Source organism: Dipodomys spectabilis, unplaced genomic scaffold (assembly GCF_019054845.1).
Source record: "Dipodomys spectabilis isolate Male_0828 unplaced genomic scaffold, ASM1905484v1 ptg000521l, whole genome shotgun sequence".
NCBI lineage: Eukaryota > Metazoa > Chordata > Mammalia > Rodentia > Heteromyidae > Dipodomys > Dipodomys spectabilis.
In genome coordinates this window covers 171,056-198,746 of record NW_024871198.1, presented here as the reverse complement: position 1 = coordinate 198,746, position 27,691 = coordinate 171,056, and the positions used below count along the sequence as shown (strand labels likewise).

Sequence of the window (27,691 nt, the reverse complement as noted above, 5' to 3'; positions counted from 1 at the left end):
CCTTCCTGCAGTGCTCAACCGTCCTTCAGTCCCCCGCGGGGTCAGGACTCCCGGGACCCTCAGTCCCAGGGGCCTCGTGGTTTGATTCAATCCATTTCTGCCATGGGTTTACAGGATCGCACTGAGCCCTCCCCCTCCCCCGACCTCCCCACCCCCCACCCCCTGCCCCGGCCTCCTTCAACCTCACTGTTCCTCAACCTCACTGAGAACCCCATGATTTCACACTTCCTCCCAACCTGTCAACATGTCTCAGTCATCACCCTTCCACCTCATCAGCCAAACTACTGGCTATCCTTTCCGCACCCCTCAATCCTCTGCTCTCCCTCCCTAGCAAGACTCCAAGTCCTGCCCTGATCCCCCACCACTGAAGGAAGGAGGAGCAAAGGAGAAGGGAGAGGGGGCAGAGGAGGAAAGGACAGAAGGCAAGAAGGTGGTAGGAGAAGAGATAAGGACGTCCCGGACTCGTCACTGTCAATCACCCATCATCCTCCCCTTGGCCCCCTCGCTCAAGCACCTGCTAAATGTCCGTTACTCAACGTCCACTAAACCCTCTGGGCCACAAACCTTCATTTCTCAGCAGAAAATTAACAAAATTAAAACAGATAGCCGGGTGCCTGAGGCTCACGCTTGAATCCTAGCTACTCAGAAGCCTGAGATCTGAGGATCATAGTTCAAAGCCAGCCTGGGCAGAAAAGTCCCCGTGAAACTTTTATCTCCAATAAACCATTCAGAAACCCAAAGTGGTACTGGGGCTGAAGTGGTAGAGTGCTAGCCTTGAGCACAAAGAGGCTCAGGGACAGGCCCCAGGCCCCGAGTTCAAGCCGCACAACCCACTGACAAAAATAAAAAACCAACAACGCCAGGCATGGGTGGCTCACACCTGTCATCCTAGCTACTCAGGAGGCTGAGACCTGAGGACCACAGTTCAAAGCCAGCCCGGGCAGGAAAATCTGAGAGACTGTTATCTCCAATAAATCACTCAGAAAACTGAAAGTGGTGTGGCTCAAGTGGTAGAGCACTAGCCTTGAGCTGAAGAGCTGAGGGACAGCGCCCAGGCCCAGAGTTCAAGCCCCATGACTGACCAAAAAAACAAAACAAAACAAAAACCACCACCACCACCACCAACAAAAACCAGATATGATACCAATTCAAAAGACTATACACCCCTGTCTTGTCAAAAGGTTAGATATTACAGAAACAGTTCTGTGAACACAGGTAAATTCATGTTTTATTTTTCAGAGTCAAGAGGGATAAGGAAGTAACAGGCAGAAAGGAACCTGTGGTGAATGTGAACAACGTTGCAATTAAACCACTCCAAGGTGAGATTCAAGACCGCTGATTATCTACCCACACAGAACCCAGAATCCAGGAGGGAGAAAGATGTGCACAGGATGAAGCTGTAAAAGGAACTCACTTGAATTAAGAGGCTTGCTCTCATAACAGTCCTTACGTACAAGTACTTATCTGTAACCAAGTATTTGGTGATGTCAAAAATACAAAATCATGGCCCATTATATTAAACAAGGCGCCACCCTTCTTAGGGGAGGTAAAGTTAAACAGATGGGAGGCATGCCTCCGTCTGTTAAGAGCCATTATAAGAACAAAAAGCTAGGGCCAGGCCCTGTGGCTCATACCTGTAATCCCAGCTAAGTCTATGACTTCCACTCCATCTCCAATCATTTTCTAAAACTCATATAGAAAATGCGCTACATTTGAAAGAGTGACTTGTAAGATTCTTATACCTTAACCTCCAAAAGGACAAAAAAGTAGAAAGGGGCCAGAGGCATTGTTCAAGTAGTAGAGGGCCTGCCTACTAAGCATGAGACCTGAGCGCAAAGCCAGGTCCATCACTCCAGTCTCACTTACCTTCATTTCAATAACGGTTTGCAGAGCTTTTGTTTTAGCAGAATCGGGGGCATTCTCAAACCTCCGGTGCATCTCCTACATGAGAGAAGCAGAAGAGAGTCAGGGCTTCCTTCTCATTTTAAAGGGAGAGAGAGAGGGAGAGGGAACGGGAGCTCAGCTGCTCGTGACCCCCACCTTTGTGAGGAGCATGGCTGTGTGGATGGGGACTGCAGGCTGACTGAATGGCAGGGCGGGTGTAGGAGCATCCCTGCCTGCCTGCCTGCCTGCCTGCCTGCCTGCCTGCCTGCCTGCCTGCCTGCCTGCCTGCCTGCCTGCCAGCACCGCGTCACTCAAGCTAGTTACCCTGAGGCTGTCTGAACAGCGTCGCCTCTCTAGGGTGGCGACTTGGAGGCATGAACTCACCCAGAAAGGGGGACCAGACAAGGTCCCCTTCGTAAGAGAAACTAAACCCCTCAACGCTGGAAGCATCCGTGCCACTGATCTCACCACGGCATCCACCCCAGAGTGCCAACCACTTGGTCACCTCCGCAGAGCGGGCCCAGGGAGAAAGGGAAGGCTGCTGGGCAAGTGTCAAGTCGTTCACGTGAGAAAACGCCAGACAAAGATACATGCCCCCCTCCCCCTCTCTCCTTTCTTTCCCTCCCCCCACCCTCTCTCTCTGTTGGTTGTGGGGCTTGAACTCTGGCCTTGGGCACTGTCCCTGAGCTCATCAGCTCAAAGCTAGTGCTTTACCACTTGAGCCACAGCACCACTTCTGGTTTTCTGGAGGATAACTGGAGATAAGAATCTCACGGTAGCCGGTAGGTAGCCGGTAGCCGTAGCTGGCACCAATGGTTCATACCTGTAATCCTAGCTACTCAGGAGGCTCAGATCTGAGGATCTTGATTCAAAGCCAGCCTAGGCAGCAAAGTCTGTGAGACTCTTATCTCCAATGAACTACCAGAAAACCAGAAGTGGCATTGTGGCTCAAGTGGTAGAATGCCAGCCTTGAGCTGAAGAGATGAGGGGCAGTGCCCAGGCCCAGAGTTCAAGCCCTACTACAACTGGAAAAAAAAAAAAGTCTCACATACTTTCCTGCCCAGGGCTGGCTTTCAACCATGATCCTCAGATCTCAGCCTCCTGAGTTGCTAAGATTACAGATATGAGCCACCAGCACCTGACGCACATTCTCTCTCTCTTTCTCTCTCTCTCTTTCTCTTTGCAGGTCCTGGGGTTTGGGTGCTGGCCCTGAGCTGCTTTTACTCAAGGCTGGTGCTCTACCACTTGAGCCACAGCACTACTTCTGGCCCTTTCTGAGTGGTTTATTGGAGATGAGTCTCATAGTCTCTCCTGCCTGAGCTGGCTTTGAACTGCGATCCTCAGATCTCAGCCTCCTGAGTAGCTAGGATTACAGGAGTGAGCCACCAGTGTCTGGCTTCATGGGTCTCTTTTTTTAACCCACACTTCAATAAGCTTAGGATAGGAAAGAAGCTGCACCGTTCGCAGGATGGAGTCTTTCTACGAGACAGCAACCTCTCTCACTTTGAGGCAAATCACCATCATGAGGAGCCCATCTGCAGTTCCCACCATGTACACCAGGACTCTGACTCATGCACAGGGAAGAGACTGTACTCAAGCGAATGTGCTATTCACACAAGTGTAAGAACATTCCATACAACAGCTTTGTGACACTCCCAGTGGCCTGAAAAACTTCCATTAAAAGTGAATTAGCCAGGCACAGTGGTCTCTGCCTATATGGCACTTGAGGGAGGTTGAGGCAGGCTGACCTCACATGCCAGGCCGGCCCAGGCTACAGAGAGGCCCTTCTCCTACCCCCAAGAGCAAAGAAAAAGAAGATTAAGGGGGGAAAATTGCAATAGATGCAGAATTACATGGATTCTGTCACATTGTCAACATACTCTATGAGAAGAAATAAGCTAGAGTTAGAAAATAAGTTAAAAACAAAATTGTGTTTCTTTTCTTTTTCTTTTTTTTGGTCTGGTTGTGGGGCCTGAACTCTGGGCCTGGGCGCTGTCCCTCAGCTCTTCAGCTCAAGGCTGGCGCTCTACCACTTGAGCCACAGCACCACTTCTGGCTTTTTTCTTTTTGCTCATGTGGTGCTGAGGAATCGAACCCAGGGCCTCATATATGCAAGGCAAGCGCTCTACTACTGAGTCACCTTCCCAGCCCTGGTCTCTAGCCTGTAGATTCAGTGTGCATTTTGTGTTTCTCTTCTCTGTATCTTTTGTCCCTCTAATCTGCTTATATCGTCCAACTGCCACTGGACGACAGACATTCCCCATCTAGGACCGTTTCTGAAGCCCTCACCTGGAATCGACTCCAACATTAGCACTTTCTCCTCAAGCATTTCTGCAAGCCTGCAAGGCTAGGTTTGTTTGTTAAAATACTACGGGAACAAAAACCAGCCAACTACAAACAGAGTGTTTTAGTGAACTTGTGTTTTATAGAGCACAGGGCATCTGGCTGCATGTTAAAGAACAGGAGCACATGCCACCGGCTTGGCTCTGCTACTGAGTTTGTGTGCACAGACAGAATGAAGATGGAAAGTGCACGGCCATCTCAGTGTCCACTGCCAACAGACTGGTAGGAAGTTTAGGTCTCCATCCTAAGCACAAACCCTGTCTGGCTTGTAATTCAGCATTTGTCCAATAGATGTCCTCACTCTATCAATCAAAGGAGAGGACTAAGCAGCAAGCCAGGGAACACATAGCACAAAGGTGGTGCTCAGCATAAAGCTTAGCTATTCTTTTTGGTTTACTGGGAGAAGCTTTTCTTTCTATATACAGAATCATTCACCAGTGCTATACTTCCTGGTGGAAAAACAGGAGGGGGAGTGCCTCCAAATACATCCTAGTGCAAAGCTTTAGAACTTTTCATTAACACTGGCTGAAAGCGTTCCTTTTTAAACGTGCTTTTATGAACTGTTTTCCTAACTTTCTCTACACCCAGTAACTGTGTTTCAACGTTGGTTCGCAGAGCAGTTCTGAAGATGGAACGTCGCAGAACTCCCAGGACCATCTTAGAAATCCCAATAATGCCTGCCCCTCCGCCAGTGAGGACAAAGGTGAGGGTATGGATGATCCCCGATCTTTTATTATCACACCCGGGGCATTTCAAGCCATCCGGTCCTTACCCACTTCCTGGTCCAGCCCTGGCTCTCCCTCCCCCATCTCCTCAACACACCTCGTCTACCTTCCCCTGAGTAAACAGCGGCATGGCGCGCTCTGGCATTCTGAATACAACTGCTGCACTGGCTAGGAGGGGTGAGGCCTCTGGGCACCTCCCTGGCAGCAAGCGACTTTAATCACATGTCTTTTATAGCAAGGCAGTGGTTTCCATGGGAACCGCAGGGCAAACATCCGCTACTGCATCCAAGGACTTGATCCACACACAGAAACAGGGGTGATGGTTCTCTTACTGATATTTCAGGCTTGCTTTCTCCTGTTAGTGTTTTAAAAGAGCAGCACTCAGCTGCTCTGAAGCTAGGTTTGCTGTGTTGTCCCTATGAACACATCTGGAGGCAGGTAACAAATCAAGGAAATTCTGTGCCCTTCTAGCAACAAATGAGCCTCTAGAAATCAGGTGCATGCGTGCATGTGTGCATGTGCAAGGTGGAAGAGGTTGCCAAGCAACACAGAAAGCAGATGATGTCACCCCAGGAGAGAGTATATCAAAGAAAAGCAGTGTAAATGGAAACATAAGAGACGAACTTCCCGCTTCGCAGCACAGGAAAGCCCATGGATTCACGGCACCCTGGAGCTGGCGGGCAGCGCCGTGGGAGCACGCAGCCTCACCTCCCTCAGCATGTTGTTCTCCTTCTCCTTCTGCTCCAGGAGGCTCTCCAGGTGGTGGACGTGCATCTCGGCCTCGGCCAGCCGCCTCGTCCTCTCGTGGTCCTCCTCGGTGGCCTTGGCGGACAGTCCTTTGCTCTGCAACATCTCCAAAAGCTTCTTAATGGACTCGTCCCGAGCACTGAGGGTTTGCTTCTGGGTCTCAATCCGCAGCTCCATCTCCTCCAGGGTCTTCCGCAGAAGGAACAGCTCCTTGGCCTGCCGCTCGTGCTCAGCCTGCAGCCGCTGGAAGTTCTCCTCCGTCAGCTCTGCCACGCTCGGCTCACCGGCCCTGCTGCTGCTGTCCTGCTGGAACAGCTGGTTCAGGTCCCTCTGGATCCTCAGCTCATCCTGCAGAGCCTGGATCGTCATCTGCATGTGCTGGGACCGACACAAAAGACCCACATTAGCCTCCGACCACGGCGTCAAGACCAAACAGCTCAAGATGGGAGAGGAGCCTGTGGGCCCTCCAATCTGCAGCCTGCAAATTAGGATTCAGCCCAACCTGTTCCACACAGGATCAACCGGTAATTTCACACATGCTTGTTCCACAGTAAATATGACCATCCCACACTGTGTAGCCATGATACAAACCAAGACCCTTCAACACCAGATGCCTGATGGAGATTGTGGTTTTCATCAGAAAAAAATAATTCATCTGAAGAACACTGCCATAATCCATCGTATACCTTTTTTTGTGTGTGCATCAGTCATGGGTCTTTAACTCAGGGCCTGGGCGCTGACCTTGAGCTCTTTTGTTTTTTTTTTTTTTTTTTTTTTTTTTTTTTTTTTTTTTTTTTTTTTTTTTATTTTGAAAGACTAAAAATGTCACTTGGAAATAAAGGTTGGGGGCACACACAGAAATGGGTCAGAATACAATGGAGAGAGAGGGAGGAGCTGTTAATACAGCAACCTACCCGCCACGTTTCTCAGAGGAGCAGGCTCCCGAGCACACAGGCTTTGTAATACCAGACGGTCTATTTGTTCACAATATTAAAGGGCATCTAGAATTAGCTACAGTAAGGGATGGATCGGAAGTTGCCTGAAGAATGGGCACAGAAAGGCTGCGTCCGAAGATGGCCTGTCACTCAGGAGGGTGGAGCTGCTGGGCCTTCCTGTTGACCACTGTCTTGCAAAAAGTGCAGAAGGGGGAGGAGTGAGTTTAGTCATCTGCTGTCATTCCTTTCACTGGGTCCTTTTGTCTCATTTCGTCCAGCTGCCTCTTCGTCTCTTCTTCCATCCTTCGAATGTCATCCATCGTCAGGTCAACCCACTTATCAAGCCAACAGAACAGCTGCCTGTGAAAGTTTGTAAACAGACGTTTCTCTTGCTTATGTATAAAGTTTTCCACTTTGTTCTGCAGGCCCCACCACTTGAACTTGACAGTAACCAGTTTGTATGCGCACATATATGGGCAGTCTTTCTGATTTACAAGTTCTTGCTTCCAATTTGGGCCCAATGGTCCTCGCCCTGTTTTCATAGATTTAAATTTTGCTGGGTCTTCTTCTGCCTTGTAATCCTTGCTAAGTACTTGGCTTCGATCTGCAATGTCTATGTATATGGCTTCCACATGTTTCCATGCCTCAGGCTCCAGTTTATGCACATTCTCTTGGGTGCCAAGATCTGGTTTGTGCCAGGTTTCAATTTTAATCAGAAAGTCTTCTTTCATGTACTCATTTGTAATAACAGTTCTGCAGTATGGGTAGGCATTCCATGCTTTCTCGTGTATATTCAGGGCTCCCTCTGGGGCCAGCATGCGAACAAAAGTAGGTACTTTGCTCTGTAGGTGGTAGATCTTGTGTGTGTACTGGCCTTTCTCACCATCCTTCTCATACGGTTCGTTCACCAGGACCTCCACACCTTCACCACCACCTGTCTCATTTTTACTGGCCTCAGCCACGGAGTACAGCTGCCCCACCTGATACTCATCTACAGACACAGGCAGGATGACTCGATACTCCTTGAGCAACACCATGTCGCTTCGCGGCTCGGCCACTGCCGGCTGTCCGCCCGGCCTCCAGCCCGCTTCCCGGAGGCCGCTCTCCCTGTGGCCCGGCCCGGCCCGGCCGCCTGTACGCCTTCGTCGTGGTCTGCTCCGTCCCCGCCGCTCTCGCTGCGGTCGCCGCGCGGACTCCTGCCACCCTGGCCTCGTCGCCTCCCGCGCCGCTGCCGACGCCGCCCGGAGCTCCGGTTCCGCAGCGCCGCGCGGGGGCGGGGCGTCTCTGCGGCCCCTTGAGCTCTTTTGATCAAGGCTAGCACTCTACCACTCTAAGCCACAGCACCATCTCCAGTTTTCTAGTGGTTCACTGGAGACAAGAGTCCTATGGACTTTGCTGCCCTGGCTGGCTGCGAACCACAATCCTCAGATCTCAGCCTTCTGAGTAACAGTCACTTACTTTTGATAATATTAAAAGCTCTACTGAGGCCAAACTTCTAACAAATGAATTATGTACTTTCTTGGAACAACACTCGATTCCATTTATTCTCATTCCAGAAATAACTGAACCATGCAGTCCAGTGTTTGCGTCATTCTTTGTATTCTAGTCAGATATTCTCAGTCCGAGAAAAGGACAAATGGAGGGGTGAAAACAGTTATTACAAACAATATATCACAGAGAACTTAATGTGCCATTTAAGGTGATTCAAATCAGAGAATGTACCAATACCGCACCTACCAGAAGTCTTCAATTAATTAGTCTTTCTGGAGTTGGGAATGTGGCTCAGTGGTAGAGCGCTTGCCTAGCCTGCATGAAGCCCTGGGTTCAGGTCCTCAGTACCACATACACAGAAAAAGCTGGAAGTGGTGTTGTGGTTCAAGTGATAGAGGTGGTGTTGTGGTTCAAGTGATAGAGGTGGTGTTGTGGTTCAAGTGATAGAGCACTAGCCTTGAACAGCTAGGCTCAGGGAGAGAGTTCAAGACCCAGGACTGGAGGAAAAAACAAAAAACAAGTCTTTCTGAAGCACAGAAGTATATTTAAGAAAATTTTATCAATATAAGATGCAAAAAGACTTATAGTAATTCTTACTTAAGTCACCCCAGCCAATCTTTGTTTTATTATGGGTTTTTCTGACACAAGGATGAAGTTCTCACAGATGCACACATATGCAAAAACTTATATACTTTAAATATGTGAAAAAATATTGTATGTCAATGATACGTGAAAGGTTGTCACCAACACCAGAAAACAATTCTCTCTCAACCCAGAGAAGAGTTCCAAGGCCGAAGAGTCCGACCGCTTCGCATTCACCTGTCTCAGCACCCACCTTCATTCCAGACACGTCACTAAGGCTAGGGTGACTGGCTGAGGCCGAGAACAACAGGTCTTACTATTGCACACATGCTTCTAATTGCACAGGCTGTGGAACAACACTGGTCTTCAACACTTCTGGGTGACATGGGGAATAATTAATGTCTTAAGAGCCTGGATTTCCTTGCCCTAAGGTAAAGACAGCATTAACTTCAACGATCCCAGGTGGGTGTAAGAGCTCAGCAAATGGCAGCCCTTCTTCTACACTATAGTTTCGAACAAGTAACTACCCAGCTATTTGTAAGCAGTGCATTCTAGAGACTTACAATACACACCATAAAACAAGAAAGGAACTGTCTTTAATGACAGCTTAGTAAATTCCTGTTATTGTTAGTAGAGTTCTTTCCAAGACATTAGTATGTGCACATGTGTGTTTCCTTCAAATCTGTCTCCTTAAGAGTAACTATGGGGCTGGGAATGTGGCTTAGTGGTAGAGTGCTTGCCTAGCATGCATGAAGCCCTATGAAGCCCTGGGTTTGATTCCTCAGTACCACATAAACAGAAAAAAACAAAGTGGCGCTGTGGCTCAAGTGGTAGAGCACTAGCCTTGAGCTGAAGAGCTGGGGGACAGCGCCCAGGCCCAGAGTTCAGACCCCCTGGACTGGCAAAAAAAAAAAAAGCTTATGGACAGTGTTCAGACTCTGATTTCAAGCCCTAGGGCTGGCCAAAAGAACAAGAAGAGAAGAAGGAGAAGGAGGAGAAGGAGAATGAGGAGGAAGAAGAGGAGGAAGAGGAAGAGGAGGAGGAGGAGGAGGAGGAAAAGAAAAAGAAGAAGAAGAAAAAACAAAGACTCTACAAATGACCATATGATGGACTGGACTGGCAACGCTGGGACAATACAGCATATGAAGATGGCATAATTGTCCTTACAAAACAAAGGAGATGAGTATCTTCTTACATCCCCAGATCAGAACACTCTTCTATACACTCCCAAGTTGGCTCCTCACAAAGAGACTCCAGTCAGAAAATGTCAATTACAATTGTAGGAATATTCAGGAAACTAAATGCATACTCCCGTGAGGAACACAGAAATCTGGTGGCCATTCCAATATACAATGACAAAGGACACTTCTCCTTGAGACTGACCTACATGGAACACATGTCTTGTTCTGAAAGCCCCTCCTGCACTCAGCACCATCAGCTGTGGTCACGGCTGGGGTTCACATAGCGTCAGGAACTGGGCTGTAAGGAACCTGCAGCCCACACACCAGCCCTACAGGGACAGAGCATGCTCACACTGAGGCACTACAGACAGACATACTAACCAGACATCTATAAAAGCACCTTACAGCCAACAAAGCCTTATGCCTGTCACTGAGGAACTCACGGCATCTGGAGCAAGACTATAATGGGATCTTTGAAATCAAAATGTCAAACGGACACACCAATGACTGCCACTGCTGTGAAACGGTGGCCACCTACAATCACTCAACAGCGGCAAACCCCAGAGGGGGCATGTGGACCACTCCCCTCTGCAGTTAATTTAGTTTAGTTTTGTTTTTTAAATACCATTAGTACTTCATACTTAATAGTCTCATTATAGCAATGTGGTATAGATAAACGATATGGCAGAGGAACTACCCAAAAACAGCCGGACCTGTCATCCTAGCTACTCAGGAGGCTGAGATCTAAGAATCATGGTTCAAAGCCAGCCTGGACAGGAAAGTATCGTGAGACTCTTATCTCCAATTAACCCCCAAAAATCTGGAAGTAGAAGTATGGTTCAAGTCGTAGAGTGCCAGCCTTGGGTGAAGAAGCTAAGGGACAGCACCCAGGCCTGAAGTTCAAGCCCCAGTATCGGCTTAAAAAAACAAGGACTGGGAGGTGGATCAGTGGTAGAGTGCTCGGCTAGCATGCGTGAAGCCCTGGGTTCGATTCCTCAGTACCACATACACAGAAAAAGCCGGACATGGCACTGTGGGTCAAGTGGTAGAGTGCTTGCTTTTTGGAGCAAAAGCAGCTCAGGGACAGCGCCCAGGCCCTGAGTTCAAGCCCCAGGACTGGCAAAACAGAACAACAAAAAAAAAACAAAAAGCAAAATAAGATGCTGTATGCGTCATCAGGGCACAGTACATAACCACAGTGACCCCTGCGGGCACCAAGTTCCAAAACCTCAGTCTGGTTGGTAAAGATGGGATTGAAAGCAGTGTTACACAGCTCTGAAGGTTTTTTTAACCTGTTATCGTGGTGGCTGACTTTGGTCAGCCCACACCTATGGCAGCGGGGCTCGGGATTAGAACCCATGCCTCTGACATGCTGAGCCCTCGGTTGAGTACACATGAGGGGCCCAAACCACCCTCACAGTGAACACTCAGAAAATCTGTGTGAAGTCACCTCCCATAAAACCATCCCTACTCCCTTTTGTGAAGGGTTTCACTAGCGGCCCTGAACTCCCAACCTCCTTCCACGGCATCCCACACCTGGCTACAAGTGACCAGTGGACGTGTGTGAAGGCAGGACCTGGGTTTGAACTCTTGGCCTTCTGCTTGCTATGCATAGGGTCTACCGCTTGAGCCGCATCCTCAGCCCTTTTTTTTGATTCGACATAGTATGGCAAATTTTTGCCTGTGGCAAAAACCCAGTCTCCAGAAGAAGCTCCAACCTATGCATCCCAAGTAGCTGGGGTTATAGGTGTTTATCACCAGACCTCGCTTGAAATGGGTGGACCAAAATTTGAACCAAACAGTCTACGCTATTTTTCCCCCTCTGCCATGTTAACTATACTAAATTGTGAACATCACAGCCTATTCGATATCATTCAAATGCTGACTTATCTCCTAGCAACTAATTCTAGATCTGGCCATGTAATGATTATCCATACATTTACACCAAATCTGAATTGTTACTTCATTGTTTTTTACTTTGTCATATCAGAAATGCAGGGGGAAAAGGATTTTTTTTTAAATCAGGAATCCTACACACAGAGAAAAAAATCATTAAAAGAACTGATCGGGCTGGTAGCTCATGCCTGTCATCCTAGCTACTCAGGAGGCTGAGATCTGAGGATCAAGGCTCTAAGCCAGCCCAGGTAGGAAAGTCCATGAGACTCTTACCTCCAATGAACCACCAGAAAACTGAAAGTGGAGCTGTGGCTCAAGTGGTAGAACGCTCGCCTTGAGCTGAAGAGCTGAGGGACAGTGCCCAGGCCCTGAGTTCAAGTCCCACGACTGACAAGAGAGAGAGAGAGAAGTAGCAGAGCTGCCAGAAGTCTGATTCTGTAATTTGTGCTTTCACTTGGTGCTGGAATAGGTCTACACAGCTTCCAGGAAGGGATCAATGAACGCACACCATCTATTTCCCTAATACATAAGAACACCTTCCTAGTCTACTAGTGTTTAAATGCTGAGATTGTCTTTTTTTTATGTAAAACACCTAGATGAAGGGAAATTTCCATATACAGTATTTTACTCAGATTTTACAAGCTGAACTTGAGTCAGTTGAACCTCTTGTTTTCACAAAATGATTCGATTCTTTTTTTTTTTTTTTTTTTTTTTGGGGGGGGGTCCGGTTGTGGGGCCTGAACTCTGGGCCTGGGCGCTGTCCCTCAGCTCTTCAGCTCAAGGCTAGCGCTCTACCACTTGAGCCACAGTGCCACTTCCGGCTTTTTGCTTATGTGGTGCTGAGGAATCGAACCCAGGGCCTCAGGCATGCAAGGCAAGCGCTCTACCACTGAGCCACCTTCCCAGCCCATGATTCGATTCTTGAAGCCAGTCTAGGCCAAAATACTCTAGAATTCCACCTCTCCAAAATTTCAGACTTATAAAACCACACAGTAGTAGACACAGGGGGGTGAGATTGATAAGAATATATTACAAACATGTGAAAATGTAACAATGAACTCTCCCCTATGATAATAACGTAGTAACAGTAATATAAGCTAATAATAAAGGAATCATACAGTACGTGTTAACATAATTTTCAACTTGTAAATGCATCTCTGTTTCTCTTTCTTCCTGCCCTTGTTTTTTAGACTCCCTGACACCCTGCACACTACTGGGCATTCACAGCTGGCACTCAATGCATACTTACTGGCAGGCTGATGGGACCACGCGATGATGCAGCAGAGAATACACAGGAACAAAGGTCATCCTGTGAACGCCACCCAGAACCCCCCCTCAGGAAACCACAGAGCACCCTCAGAGTACCCCCAGATAACACGGTGCCACACCACGAGCACGCCAACACTGGCACCCATTATATATGCGTGTGCGTATGCATGTGTGTGTTTATGACCTCTAAGTAGTTACACAAAAGGGTTTCAATTCAACATGTCCATTCATGAACTGACATCCATTTTTGTCTAAATGCTCAACAGAGTACTTTCTAAGGTCAGGTAAATACATCTACCAGCCAAACAGGCAAAGTACAAAGGAAATTTAAAAAGCAAGCCAGTGCCGGTGGCTCATGCCTGTAATCCTACCTACTCATGAGGCTAGGACATGAGGACCATGGTTCGAAGCCAGCCCATGCAACAAAGTCTGTGAGACTCTTCAGTTAACCACCAAAAAGTTGGATGTGGAGCTGTGGCTTAAGTGGCAGAGCATTAGCCTTGAACAGAAAAGCTCAGGGACAGTGCCCAGACTCTGGGTTCAAACTCCAAGACTAGTGTATATGCACCACACACACAAACACAGAACCACCATGGGCTCGGCCAGGGGGCTTGTGCCTGTAATCCCAGCTACTGACAGGTATAGAAAGGAGGATGACTGAAGATTAACCTGGGCAAAAAGTTAGGAAGACCCCATTCAACAATAACGTTAAAATGCCGGGCTATACAGGGATCGTGAAGCAGGAAAGTTCTAGAACCTCTTGGTTCTTAACCCTGATTGAACACTAGGGTTACCTGGGGAGCTTTTCTAAATCTAAACATGATACCCACAACCCAGACCCAATTAAATTGTAGTCTCAGGGGTAGGGGTGATGCTAAGACAGTTGAAGAAAAAAAAACAAAACCAAGCTTTCCGAGGTGTCAACAGGAGCCAAGGCTGAGAGCCTCTGGTCCTGGCTCGGCTAGACTAAGGCAGATTCATTTAGACCAAACATGACGGTGGGTGGCACTCGTGCTATTCCTCGGCCAAACACACTCTGGAAGGAGCGATACAGGAACACAATCTAATTCCCATGTCAGAGGCTAAGGTACAAGTAGCTATTTATATTTATCTTAATTACAGTATTTCTTAGCCAAAACACACGGAATATCTGTTTGGCCTGACAGGTGTCTTTCATATCTCTCCATACACAGTAGACTCCCAGAACGAAATGCATGCAGACGTAGACATGCCATATTCTTCAAGGCCTAAGATGTTATTTCTATCAACCAGTGGACAAGGGGAACATGAGCAAGAAAGTTAAAAGGGACAAGACAAGCCGGGCGCTGGTGGCTCCCGCCTGTCATCCTAGCTACTCAGGAGGCTGAGACCCGAGGATGACGGTTTATAGCCAGCCTGAGCAGGAAAGTCCATGAGATACTTATCTCCAATAAACTACTCAGAAAAAGTCAGAAGCGGTGCTGCGGTTCAAGTGGTAGAGTGCCAAGCCTTGAACCAAAGAAGATTAAGGATAGCACCCAAGCCTGGAGTTCAAGCCTCAGGACCAGAAAAAAAAAATTCCCTGTTACAATCATATTAATTAGTCAGTGCCATGAGGCCTACTCATGCAATGCCCTGTGTGCAAATTCACTGTGGTCTGATATGCCTCTGATTACAGGAAATTCAGATTTAAAAGCTAATTTAAGATAATTATAGTGCCAAGAAATATTTACTACACGATATTAACTGAAAAGTAGACTTTTTTAAAAAAAGGAATAAAATTCAGCTTTACTCTAGGTGTGCAGGGAATGAACAGCGAAGGTTTAGGAGGCTACCATTTTTCTAACGAGTGCGTGCCTGACTCAGAACTCCAGCTGCACCCACTTCCTGACATGAATGCCAGCAGCGAGCACGTCCAAGTCCCGGAGAGAGGCGGCCAAGGAGTGGGCAGTGCACAAGCAGAGCCAACATGGAGAACACATGGTGTTCGTTCCCTGCGAAAACCTGCGGTGGATTACGACCAGGAGGGAAGGCCATCTGTCGGGAGACAAAGAGGTGGCAGAGGCTGGCAAGAACTGCAACGTGCCACCCCCAGAGTCACGTTTGAGATGGTGAGCCTGGCTAGCTGATGGCTGCAGTGGACAAGCGTGCTCAAAGTTGCTGCTGGAGAACCGTGAGTGGAATGGGGAAAACAGCGTTGGACCAAAACAACGCCGTCATCCTCTCTCCCCCGCGGGACGAGCGGCACCGTGACAGCAAATGGAAGCCCACCAACCCACTGACACTCTGATGCCTTCCAACTCCCTCCCACAGTGAAGCCACTGGCAGGGGGTCTAGCCCAAGACTTCAAAATGGGACAAGAAAGCAACTTCCAAATAGGAAGGTAAAACTGAACCACAAACCAAAAATCACCCCTCATCGCCATCTTATTCCTCCCTGCCTCACACACCCTAATCCATCTTTCCAACCCCTTCTTTGGAATTTCTCCCTAAAGGTAAAATTACTCAGCAATTAACTGAACATTAATTTCTTTTTCAAATCTCAAAATACAATGAGGTTTATTATGAAAAAAGACGAAGGCATCAGACCCCTGGCGATTTTAAATCAGCAACTCAAAATCATAAGAATATAGGTAAGCTGCTTTTAAACACATTATTTATGCAACCTTAATTTGTCACACTAATTCAAGTTTCTTTGTTCACTTGTAAATATTCTTTCATTCAACCAAGTTATGAGACCCTCTTCCCTCACAGCCTTCTTCTCTAAATTCCAGACCACTGCTAATCCAATACATCCTCAGACTAAAAAAATTAATTTAGCTGGGCGCTGGTGGTGCATGCCCGTCACCCTAGCTACTCAGGAGGCTGAGATCCGAGGATCATGGTTCAAAGCCAGCCCAGGCAGTAAAGCCTGTGAGACTCTTATCGCCCTCCACCTAACCATAAAAAATAAAAACAAAAGCCGGGCGCTGGTGGCTCACGCCTGTAATCCTAGCTACTCAGGAGGCTGAGATCTGAGGATCACGGTTCAAAGCCAGCCCAGGCAGGAGAGACCGTGAGACTCCTATCTCCAATAAACCACCAGAAAACCGGAAGTGGCGCTGTAGTTCAAGTGGTAGAGCGCTCGCCTTGAGCTGAAGAGCTGAGGGACAGCGCCCAGGCCCTGAGTTCAAGCCCCATGACCGACAAAAAAAAATAAATAAAAAAAATAAAAACAAAAAATCCAGAAGTGGCGCTGTGTGGCAAAAGTGGTAGAGCTCTAACCTTGAGCAAGAAAGTGCAGAGATAGCACCCAGATCCTGAGTTCAAGCCCCAGGACTAGCAAATAATAACAATAATAATAATAATAGTAGTAACAAATTTAATTTAAAATCACTATTTTTAAATTAAAAATTAAAATTTTGGCAGGCTTTGTTTTTAGATTAAATCAATGGCTAAGAGGCACACTATGCTCCTTAAAAAGGACATAATAAATTATGGGGCTAGAAGAATAAAGTTGGCCTCCACCAAGTTACTAGTGTAACTTGTTATTCGAGCAATAGTGAAATGAGATCATATATGGTTCAAAAATGACAGGTTTGCAAAAAAAAAAAAAAAAAAAAAAGTTCAGTAAGTAGGACATCAGTAAGTAGGCCATCTCACCAACAAACCTTTGGGAAAATCCCACTGAGTCAAACAAAGATGAACCCAGTGTTCACAGATCAATCCGCCGAGGTTCAGCGACGCAGGCACTGCTCTGTGGGCAAGGACAGCGTGATGGCCGCTCCTGGTCCTGGAGGGCAGTAGAGGTGGAGGGGAAGCGGCACATTCGCGGTCCCTGCCCCGTGCCTGTGTGGCGCCCGCCGTGGAGGCCTCACTTTGCCTAACAGCTGTGAGGCCTCAGGCTCGTCACTCCAAGCCTCATCTTACACCGCAGCCAGTTAAGACCACAGCCGGGTGCCGGTGGCTTACACCAGTAATCTCGGCCACTCAGGAGCCTGAGATCTGAAGATCGAGGCCCCAAGCCAAAACCTGTAACACTCTCATTTCCAATTAAAGATCAATAAAGCCAAAAAAGGAGTTGCGGTTCCAGTGGTTGAGCGCTAACCTTGAGCAAAAATGCTCAGGGACAGCACCCAGGTCCTCGGTTCAAGCCGCAGGACAGACTGATGATGACCATATGATGAAGAAAAAGCAAGACTACCAGAACTACCCAGTCAGTAGTGCTGTTAGGACACATGAGAGACATAAGCAAACGCCGCCTGCACGAGTGTGCCCAGCGTGCTGTTTAAGCATGCAAGTTTCCCAGTGCAGGGCCGTTGGCACGGTCTCACAGTGGAACCCCACCCCGGTGGGGTGAACCAGCAACAGACAACACATGAATAAGCATGGCTATGCTGAGGAGAACTTCGTGGGCACTGACATTTTCATAGTGTGCATGCCACAAAAAATATTACTTTTTAAATCAAGTAAACAGGAAAAATCATCCTTGGTTTGCTGGATGTGCCAACTCTGGGAATGATCTGGTCCCAGGATGTAATACGATGAACTGCTATTGAGCCAGTGGCTCTCAGAAGACATCATAACTAAGCCGGGCGCTGGTGGCTCATGCCTGTCATCCTAGATACTGAGGCTGCGATCTGAGGACTGCAGCCTGAAGCCAGCCTGGGCAGGAAAGCCCAGAGACTCTCACCGCCAATCAACTATTCAGAAAAAGCCAAAGGTGGTACTGTGAGTCAAATGGTAAAGCAATAGCCTTGAGCAAAAGAAGCTCAGAGACTAAGGCTGGGAATGTGGCTTTCTGGTAGAGTGCTTGCCCAGTTTGCCTAGCAAGCCTTGGGTTCGATTCCTCAATGCCACAAACACAGAAAAAGCTGGAAGTGGCGCTGTGGCTCAAGTGGTAGAGTGCTAGCCTTGAGCAAAAGAAGCTCAGGGGCAGTGCCTGGGACCTGACAAGCACCAGGACTGACAAACACACAAAAAAAAAGACATCATAAACTATTTCCCCACCAGTGCATAACAAAATTGGCATTGTAAAACTCAAGGCTATTTTCTCGGAAAGAAGTGTCCTCTATTTTAAAATTATGCAATTTTAATTTTTTTGGTGTTAGAATGTCTTTTCTCTTACAAAGGAATGGCAACACTATTTTTCATTTTTATTTCACAGTTCCAGGACAATTCTTTCCCTACACCCTCTATATACTCTGGTTGCTCTTAAGAAAGTATAAATATTTCATGTTTTACCTACATCCTCTACTTCCTTTTTCATTCGGTGTGGGTTTTTTAAAAAACTTTTTACTGTGATGTAGAAATCAAGTCTGGGAATCATTAATCTAAATGTTCTCTGTCTAATCAAAACAAGGAAAGTGCTGACGTGTGATGTTGACCTCCGCTGATAGAGACGAGTTATTAAACTCATCAGACTACATTTTCACTATATTCTCAACAGGTCCCCAATCTCTCTCTTCTGCCCTTCTCTCAATTGTAACCATGGGATCGTGTCATAAGCATATTCTTGGATTTCCTTCTCCAACTAAAACATGGAGGAGTTTTAATTTAATCTTTTTACCTCTAATAAGTAACACTGGTTTCTCAATAACTTTTTTGGAAACCTATCTACATATTAGTTGACATCATAACCAAACAAGTATGTTAAAGTCAGACGAGAGAACTGCACAAGTGCCTCTCCTAACGAAAACAAGGAGCCCATGGCCCTGTGAGACCGCTGTAAAGATCGTACACAGTGTCTATGAAGGCATCAAGCACAGGCTATGTGAACGCTCTATGACAGTTATTACTAATGCTCAGAACCGACATCATTCTAAGGACACTTTTCTCACTAACAAAACTGTTACGGTTTTTATTTTGTTTTCTTCTTGTGGTACTGGGGACTTGAATGCAGGGCCTCACATTTCTAGAGAAGAGCTGAGAAGAGAGCTGAGAAGTGCTCTACCCGCCTTGAGCCAGGCTCCCAACCTTTTCATTTTTTTTGTATTTTAGCTGCTTAACTGTAGCCCAGGCAAACTGTACATGTGAGATCCTCCTGCCTCAGCCTCCTTAGTAGCCAAAATTAGAGGCATGTGCCACCGTGCTCAGCTATTACAGTATTTTTTAAAGGGCACAATGGTAGATGATACCTAAAAATCAAAGGGAACATTGGTGAGAGGCTACGTTTTCATGTCACTAGAGTGAATGGGAGGAATTACGTGAGAAAATGGCACCCTCAGTGGGTACACACATAACATTTCATAGAGTTCAAACATATGCAAGCAGCCTTAGGAAGTCTCTACTGCCTCCTGAAGGTGAAATCTTCTTCATACCAAAGCACACATCTAAAATTACTTGCAGAGAATTTTGGCCCAACTTACCATCCAGAAACCCCTTACTACAGAAAGCAAATAGAGCAAAAAAGGTGTGTTTTTTTTCTCCAGTAATGTTATATTCCTTTTGGGAAAGCACTCTATAATTCACAGATGAGTCATTATGGACATAAAAATGTTAAATACACAAACAGCACTGTAACTGAAAATCCTGCAAGCTAATTACCCTGCAATGAGCTGGTAACTCCTTCAGGAATGCGATGGCGGCACTGGTAGTAACTAGTCATCCACTAAAGTGGGAGCACTATCTAAAAACCTTATTGGTCCTAAGCTACATCTGCCTTCAGCAAGGATTAAGGTACATTTCCACTTCCGAAAAATGCTACAAAATAGATTCGTATCTATGAAACATGGAATCCAATTTTCATTCAATATTTTTTGTACAGCTTTTAAAATGTACACTAATTCATGTAGTCTTGTCCAAAATCTTACACATATTGTCTCCTGTAATCTTAAATACTGTAATAACAAAGCTATTACTATCCCCCATTTGAAAGTTCATGAAAGTTAGAGGAACACAATGCCCTTTCACTTAAGCAGTTGATTTTATGTCAATTACCTTGAAAAGAACCCCAATAATCATCCATGTCTTGTTCCCAGATATCTGCATCAATCCTAAATTTGAGCACTGCAACCAAGGCAGAATCCTGCAGGGACAGCTGACAGAGACAAGACCAGGTAACTGGAAGTGCAGAGAGACTAAACCACCAAGGCCACACACCCAACCCTGACCTGCAGAGCCAGGACTCAAACAAGAAAAAAAAGGCCAAGCCAGGCAGCCATAGCTCACACCTGTCATCCTAGCCTCAGAAGGCTGAGATCTGAGGATCGTAGGCCAAAACCAGACACAATTGAAAAGCTCATGAGACTCTAATCTCCAATTAACTAACAAAAAGTCACAAGTGGAGGTAGGGGTCTAGTGGTAGAGCGCCAGCCTTGAGCGGAAGGAGCTCAGGGCAGTGCCCAGGCCTGTGTTCAAGCCCCAGGACTGGCACAAAAAAAGAAAAGAAAAGGAAATAAGGAAATCACCCACTAAACTGCACTGTAGGACCCAAAAGGAGGGAAGATAAAGTAAAAAGAAAGACTGCCATTCTCCGTCCTTATTTCCTCACAAACGAACCATGTCAGATATTCATGCAGTCCTTGTATTTTATTCACTGAACTGCTGGTCATGGTATCCTACAACACTGCAGGAAGCACATTTCCCAACCATATCTGGGCAAGCCCCATGCCCACCTCCGTACCTCACGTGCGAATGGATGTAATAGACAGGAAAACTACATTTTAATAAGCCATACACATACACATTTGGCTCCTCAAAATGATTAATTCCTCAACAGGAACAACTCTATGTTGCATATGATTTCACTTTCTCTGGGTACTCTACATGGTGCCTTGAACACATTCAAGTTCTGAAACAAGAGACTGGGTGTCTGGAAAATAAATTAGAATACAGATTTATCCACAATACTTTTTTTTTTTTTTTGGGGGGGGGGTCTGGTCGTCGGGCCTGAGTTCTGGGCCTGAGCGCTGTCCCTCAGCTCTTTAGCTCTAGGCTTAGTGCTCTACCACTTGAGCCACAGTGCCACTTCTGGCTTTTTTCTTTTTGCTTATGTGGTGCTGAGGAATCGAACCCAGGGCCTCAGGCATGCAAGGCAAGCGCTCTACCACTGAGCTACCTTCCCAGCCTCTCCACAATACTTTCAATAAATCATTCATAATCTTCATGTTCAAATCAAATTGCCAAAAATAAATAACCCCCGGGGAGGGGGGCAGGGAAAGTGGGAGAAAAATGAGGGAGGAGGTAACAAGACAAGAAATGTACTTATTATCTTACCTATGTAACTGTAAACCCTCTGTACATCACCCTGACAAAAAAATACTTCTGAAAAAAAAAACAGCCCAAACACTGATCATAAACTTTAAGATCAGACTTTAAAAGACATGAGTTCACATAATGCAAATAATTATGGTTTTTACTAAGAAGCAGATTAAAATGTAGTCTAAAATTATATAATGTTACCTGCCAGTGGTCTCTAAATAAGAACAAATGACAAAATATTTATACAGGATGAATTCGTCCTGTTTTACACTTATGAACTTAAAATTCTCTTGATCTCTAACTAAACTGAAAATCACAGAAGTCAGACTCCAGGACTGGGGGGGTGTAGCTCAGTGGTGGACCACTTCATGGCATATGCAAAGCTCATAGGTTTGATCTTCAGCAAGGGTCGGGGTACCCAACCCCAAAATGAAAAAGGCGTAACAAAAGGCAAAAGGCTCTCAAGTCACTTGCCACCCTGTAATCTTAAACAGAAGTATATACTACGGCCACATGAAACTTCAGTGAAAGTACTTTAAAAGAATTATTTTTGCCGGGTGCCGGTGGTTCACACCTGTAATCCTAGCTATTCAGGAGGCTGAGATCTGAGGATCGAGGTTCAAAGCCAGTCTGGACAGGAAAGTCCGTGAAACTCTTTTTTTTTTTTTTTTTGGGGGGGGGGGGGTCCAGTCGTGGGGCCTGAACTCTGGGCCTGGGCACTGTCCCTCAGCTCTTCAGCTCAAGGCTAGCACTCTACCACTTGAGCCACAGCGCCACTTCTGGCTTTTTTCTTTTTGCTTATGTGGTGCTGAGGAATCGAACCCAGGGCCTCATGCATGCAAGGCAAGCATGCTGAGCCACCTTCCCAGCCCCTCCGTGAAACTCTTATCTCCAATAAACCACCAGGAAACCGGAAGTGGCGCTGTAACTCAAGTGGTAGAGCACTAGCCTTGAGCTGAAGAGCTGAGGGACAGCGCTCAGGCCCAGAGTTCAAGCCTCACAACCGACAAAAAAAAAAAAAAAAGAATTATTTTTAAAATAAGCATCTAACTGAGGGCTGGAAATGTGGCTCAGTGGTAGTGATCACCTAGCATGCATGAAGCCCTGGGTTCGATTCCTCAGAATCACATACATAGAAAAAGCCCAAAGAGAGGTAGGGGTGGGGGGGGGGGAGATGGGAAGGGTGGGAAGGGATGGGAAGGGGAAACAAAGGAGGAGGTAACAATGCTTGATAAGAAATGTACTCATTACCGTGCTCATGTAATTGTAACCCCTCTGTACAGTATTTTCTTTTTTTTTTTGGGTCCGGTCGTGGGGCCTGAACTCTGGGCCTGGGCGCTGTCCCTCAGCTCTTCAGCTCAAGGCTAGCGCGCTCTACCACTTGAGCCACAGCGCCACTTCCGGCTTTTTTCTTTTTGCTTATGTGGTGCTGAGGAATCGAACCCAGGGCCTCAGGCATGCAAGGCAAGCGCTCTACCACTGAGCCATCTTCCCAGCCCTCTGTACGGTATTTTCACAACTAAGAAAAAGAAAAAAAGAAAAAGCCCGAAGTGGCGCTGTAGCTCAAGTGGTAGAGCACTAGCCTTGAGCAAAAGAAGCTCAGGGACAGCGCCCAGACCCCGAGTTCAAGCCCCAGGACTGGCCAAAAAAAAAAACAAACCTAACTTATCCAAAGCTTTATTAGCTCTGCAATTCCACCAAACTCACAGCTGAATTTTCATTTTTCATTTTTTTCTCTAGCAGACATACTCTAAAAGCTATTCTTATTCTCAATTTAATAAAAAAGAAAGTCCTCACTATTAAAAGGGTAAAGACTTTTAGCTCACCAACCACCAGTTATTTGAAAGTTTAGTAACAAAAAGATAGATATAAAAAGAGCTGTGTATTTTTGTTGTAGAAACAATCTTCTGTAAGGATTCCATAATAATAAACCACACACATCAGGCAATTCTAGGCAAATGTGTTCTTACATAGGACTAGAAACAGATCTCTGTGGTCCCATCAGATCAAATACTTAGAATGGACCCAAATCCCCAGTCTCAGACAGAAATGGGGAACCTTATTTAATTACTGTAAATCCTATTAAGCCAATCTTGGTAAAGTGGAAGATGTCTGACCTCTGAAAGCTACGGAGGGTATGATGACTGCAGAGTTAATTAGGGCTCACTGCTGGCTGGCTATAATCTATTAATTAGCATTCTCAGTCTCTTGTATCTCATTGCAGTGTCTTGCTTTACTTTAAAATTGCACCCTTTGTTTTTTGGACCAAAGTTATACAATTTTAGGATTGTGTGGTAATTATAGTGGTTGCGGGAAGAATCTATTCCTGCCGGCGCTGGTGTTTAATTAGGGCAAGGGGTGGAATCTAGACGAGGTAGTGCTCACCCTTCTTCGGCACATATGGCTTTTTTGGCATGAAAACCCTGTGGATGTTTCTCTTGCACGGAAGTGCTAAGTGCCCACAATGGGGTTTTTTTTGGAGACTCAATATTTTAAGTTTGAATGTAGCTTCCTAATTGGAAAAAATACTGCAAGAGGCTTTTGTTCTGTATAGCTTCGAAGCTATCAGTATAAACAAATGCCTCAATTACTTCAACAATAAAAAAAAATTAGGTCAATAACTTTGCTCAGTAAAACAGACATGTGTCTACAGCATCCTCACCAAGGTACCCCGGTGCTTAGCTAATGCAACAAGAGATCCAGGTACCTCAAGTCCACTTCAAGTATTATGTATTTATACATACTCTACCCCTGAAGGCTACAGCTTTAAACAGATTTGGTGGTGCACACTTGTAACCCCAGCATTCTGGAGGTGGAGGCAAAAGAATCAAGAGTTGGAGACTAGTTTAGGCTACAGAGCAAGACCACATCTCTACTGGAGAAGTATTTACTCTAAAACAGGAGAGGAATGGCCTATTTCATTTCTATGCACGAATTCTGACCATCGAAGTAGATACATGTGTATGAAACCCACCTGGTTCTCCTCCTGCACGACTCTATACTGCTCCTTCCAAACGGTGATTTTGGAGGCTTCGTCCTTCCTCAGGGCCCGCTCTTTCTTGAGCTCGGGGCTCCAGAAGGTCTTGATGCTGTTCATGGAGGAGCTCAGCTTGCTCTCCTTCACCTCCACATCTTTCCGCAGCAGGTCATTCTCCCTCAGCACCTCCTTCAGCTGCGTCTGCAGGTCCATGATGGTGTTATCACGTGCCTGGCGAAGGGAGTGAGGGACCGTGGACGCCATACTGACGGGAGGGAGGTGATGCTCTCCAAACGCTATGGAGTCGCCACCAGCCACCCCGCTGCTGGCGATGTTGGGGCTGCTGCCCATGGCGGTCATCCGAACGCCGTAAGGCAGGCGTCCCCCAGAGCGGCCGAGGGTCATGGTGCTTTTAGGTGTCTCGGAACCCACGTTTTCATGATCGCTGAGGTACATGGGACCAGATGTGGCATAGGCAGCATTTAGGGACTGGATATTCTCCATCGAAAGGGTTTTCCCACTGCCGCCGCCAACACTGCTTCCGGAACTCCCTCCAGTGCTGCTGGTCCGGCGGTGACCTAAGCGGGGGGACCGGGGAAGTCGAGGGGAGCGCCCGGGGCTCTGGTTGCTTGGCTCCACCTTCCCAACAGAACGGGCACTTCCATACATGGTTGCAAGGTGAACTTAGGTGCCAGGAAAAAAGTAAAGCGGAAACAATGGAACTCCGTGAGCTTTTCCTATGGCTACGCGTCAGCTTAAGGCTATCGGAAATAAGGGTCTCCACCTGTCCAGTCTTGAAGAAGTATCTTACACCATATCTGTAATGAAAAGATCGCAGAGTTAGTAGTCCTCCAGTGACAAATACTTCCTTTCTCAGGAGCTTTCCCTTCGCCCTCAGGAGGTATAAGTGCTGAATGCATGCAGAAGCCATACTTTGAATTTTGATCTTTTCCAAACCAGCTAAACATGGTTAAAAACATGCCCTCCAGATGCTGAGCAGGGGCACAAGCCGCAGCTCAGTCAGACTCTACACTGTGCCGGTAAACAAGGACAAGTCCACGCTGCACCATGGCCAGCACGACGTGAGAAGGTCACGTGTGTATCCCACGCATTTTCCATTTATGATGGGGGTTTATCAGGACATGACTCATGGTAAGCCGAGGAGCACCTGTGAGTCTAACTAGGTCTCTGATTTCCTAACTTTCTTCCAAAGAGCTGGCTTAGGTCAGGTAACAGCAGGCTTCACATAAGTCTTATTTACAAAAATTCATTGCTTTTTTTTTTTAGTGGGTTTTATATGTATTAGCGTTCCTTCCTTTAAACTGGTATCCAAGTGACTACATGTAAGAGGAACGTGCAGGATGCTTTTTCTGGGTCTGTAAATCAGAAGCTGAGCGCTCTGCCCTCCCTGGCCCCACATTCTGCATCTGGGTCCTCTGACCCAAGCCATTCTCTCCGGCAGTCCCTTTACCATCTCCTTGGAGTCCAGGAAAGGTAGGGCTCACTGAAAAGCATCTTGTGACAGACAAACTGTTTCTCAAATAAACAAGGCCATCTTCTTATCTTAAAGGAAGCAGCCAAAAACTAGGAGACCATGCCCCAGAGAGTTTATTTAAACGGTAGAGCAACGAAGACCAGACCAGACCAAAGAATGAGCAATGGTCAAGCAGGCTGTCCTGTGGACTGAGACTGCTCTGCTATGTGTACCTCTCTTACTTCCTACTCCTGGTTCTCCCGGTTAACCTGGAGCCAAAGTCTACTCCTAAAGACGACTGAAGAGGGGCTGTCTTCCCATGGCTGCCACGTCATAAATCTTTCTCTGCCCTTCACCAGGTCTCCATAGTAGGCATTATGGAGGCAAATGGCTGGATCTAAAGTGTGAGTCCTGAACTTGGGGCCCAACGGTCTAAAAATACAGTTTTATAGACATACTGGTCAAACCCAAGAAGGTTAAAAATCTTCAAATACATGAACACCCTGACAATCTAACAGGCTATATTAAGGAATCAGTAAAAGTTCTAGGGTAACAACAAATGGGACAGGAAGTACCCAGAACACAGACCTTTAAGAAGAGACTCAAATTTTCCCTCTACCTCATAAGCAGCAACAGTGCTCTACAAACAGTGCTATGCAACTTCTTTCCAAGAACAAACCTAGTCATGAAGTAAGATTCCTTTCATGAGTAATCTGAGCTCTACAGAAGGCAACAGGGAATGTGTCACATCTAGAAATGGAGGTATGGCTTCGTTGGTAGAGCACTAGCCAATGAACAAAAGCATCAGGTACCAAGTTCAAGTCCTGGTCTCAGACAAGAGAGAAGGAGGGAGAGAGGGAGAAAGAGGATGTACGTTCTATTTAAGAGGAAGAGGGAGATTAGGTTAGCAAAAGAGTGAGCCAGGTTAAAAAAAAAAGAGTGAACCATGTGAAGATACCAGAGGAAGATGGCCATCTAACACACTAAGGAGAAAGGCCTCAGGGAGAAACCTAGATCCCGGAATGAGAGACTCCGGAGTCTGCTGACTTGTAAGCCTCCCAGTTTGTGGAAAGGCAGCCCTGTCGGACAGTATCACAGGAAGACAGCCATCACACAGGCCCTACGACCCTGCCTCACGCCAGGCTTTCATTTCCATCAACACTCACCTGACCCTGTTCCCCTCCACTCCCTCCAGCCCTTGCTCCTCTACTGCCTTTCTTACGTCGTCAGCACTCAACCTGCTGATGCTGACGCTCCGTACCACACTCGGTGCCCGTCCCCTCTGTGTTCTTCCCTCCATTCAACGTTTGTCACCTCCACAATTACACCTGCATCCCTGTTAACCCATCCTTGGTACAGCTGCCCCCATGGCAATAAATCACCTGCGCAACGCAAACGCCAAATTTACATACCCAATCCAAACCTTCCCTTCTGACAATCAGAACCCTCTATCCCACCACGTAGAAATTTCCGGTTCTCCTTCTTAAATGTACCCCAAGCCATTATGCCCCCAAAGGGAACTCTGCGCCTTGGTCTCCCCAATCTATAAGCAAGTCTGTACCTGTGGGAGATAAAAGGCTCGCCCTGGCTTCTCCCTCTAGTCAAGTCAATGACACTGGCTGCTCAGGCCAGAAGACTACATCTCCCTCATTCCCAATACCATCGAAGAACACAATTCCTACCCACCTCACTTCCCACTACCCGACATCCATCTTGCTCCTCCGGTCCACAATTCCTGCCATCACTCCCTGCTTAATTACAACAACTTTCTAAGACGACTCCATGCCTCTTGCCCAGAATCCGCTAATCGATGTTTTCAAACTTTGGATTATGACCGATAGTAGGCTGCGAAATCAGTTTAGCAGATTACAACAAGCCTATTTTTCCTAAGATTAAATACAGCTATCTGTCAGTATCCATGAGATTAGTGGCAGAAATCCCCATGGATGCTGAAATCTGTAGCTGTTCAAGTTCCTTATGTAAAGTAGCATTGTGTCTGTATCCAAACTTCACAGGCCCTCCTCCCTG

The 27,691-nt window shown here is 46.7% G+C and overlaps 2 protein-coding genes across 7 annotated transcripts in view; both read right to left on the bottom strand.

Annotated features, from left to right (window-relative positions):
• The window catches only part of Erc1 (ELKS/RAB6-interacting/CAST family member 1), a 135,314-nt gene that overhangs the window by 90,103 nt on the left and 17,520 nt on the right, over positions 1-27,691 (bottom strand). For all 6 annotated transcript variants that reach the window (XM_042670134.1, XM_042670136.1, XM_042670137.1 and 3 more), the window contains exons 2-4: positions 24,187-25,007; positions 5,661-6,077; positions 1,867-1,941 (exon numbers count right to left, since the gene is read on the bottom strand). In XM_042670134.1, coding sequence (XP_042526068.1) covers positions 1,867-1,941; positions 5,661-6,077; positions 24,187-24,858 — 1,164 coding nt within the window. In that variant the 5' untranslated portion in view covers positions 24,859-25,007. The remainder of the gene's footprint in view (positions 1-1,866; positions 1,942-5,660; positions 6,078-24,186; positions 25,008-27,691) is intronic.
• Positions 6,510-7,906, bottom strand: LOC122099583 (phosphatidylinositol transfer protein alpha isoform). Its single transcript, XM_042670143.1, has one exon. It carries the CDS (start codon positions 7,669-7,671, stop codon positions 6,859-6,861), a length of 813 nt encoding a protein of 270 aa, XP_042526077.1. The 5' UTR covers positions 7,672-7,906; the 3' UTR covers positions 6,510-6,858.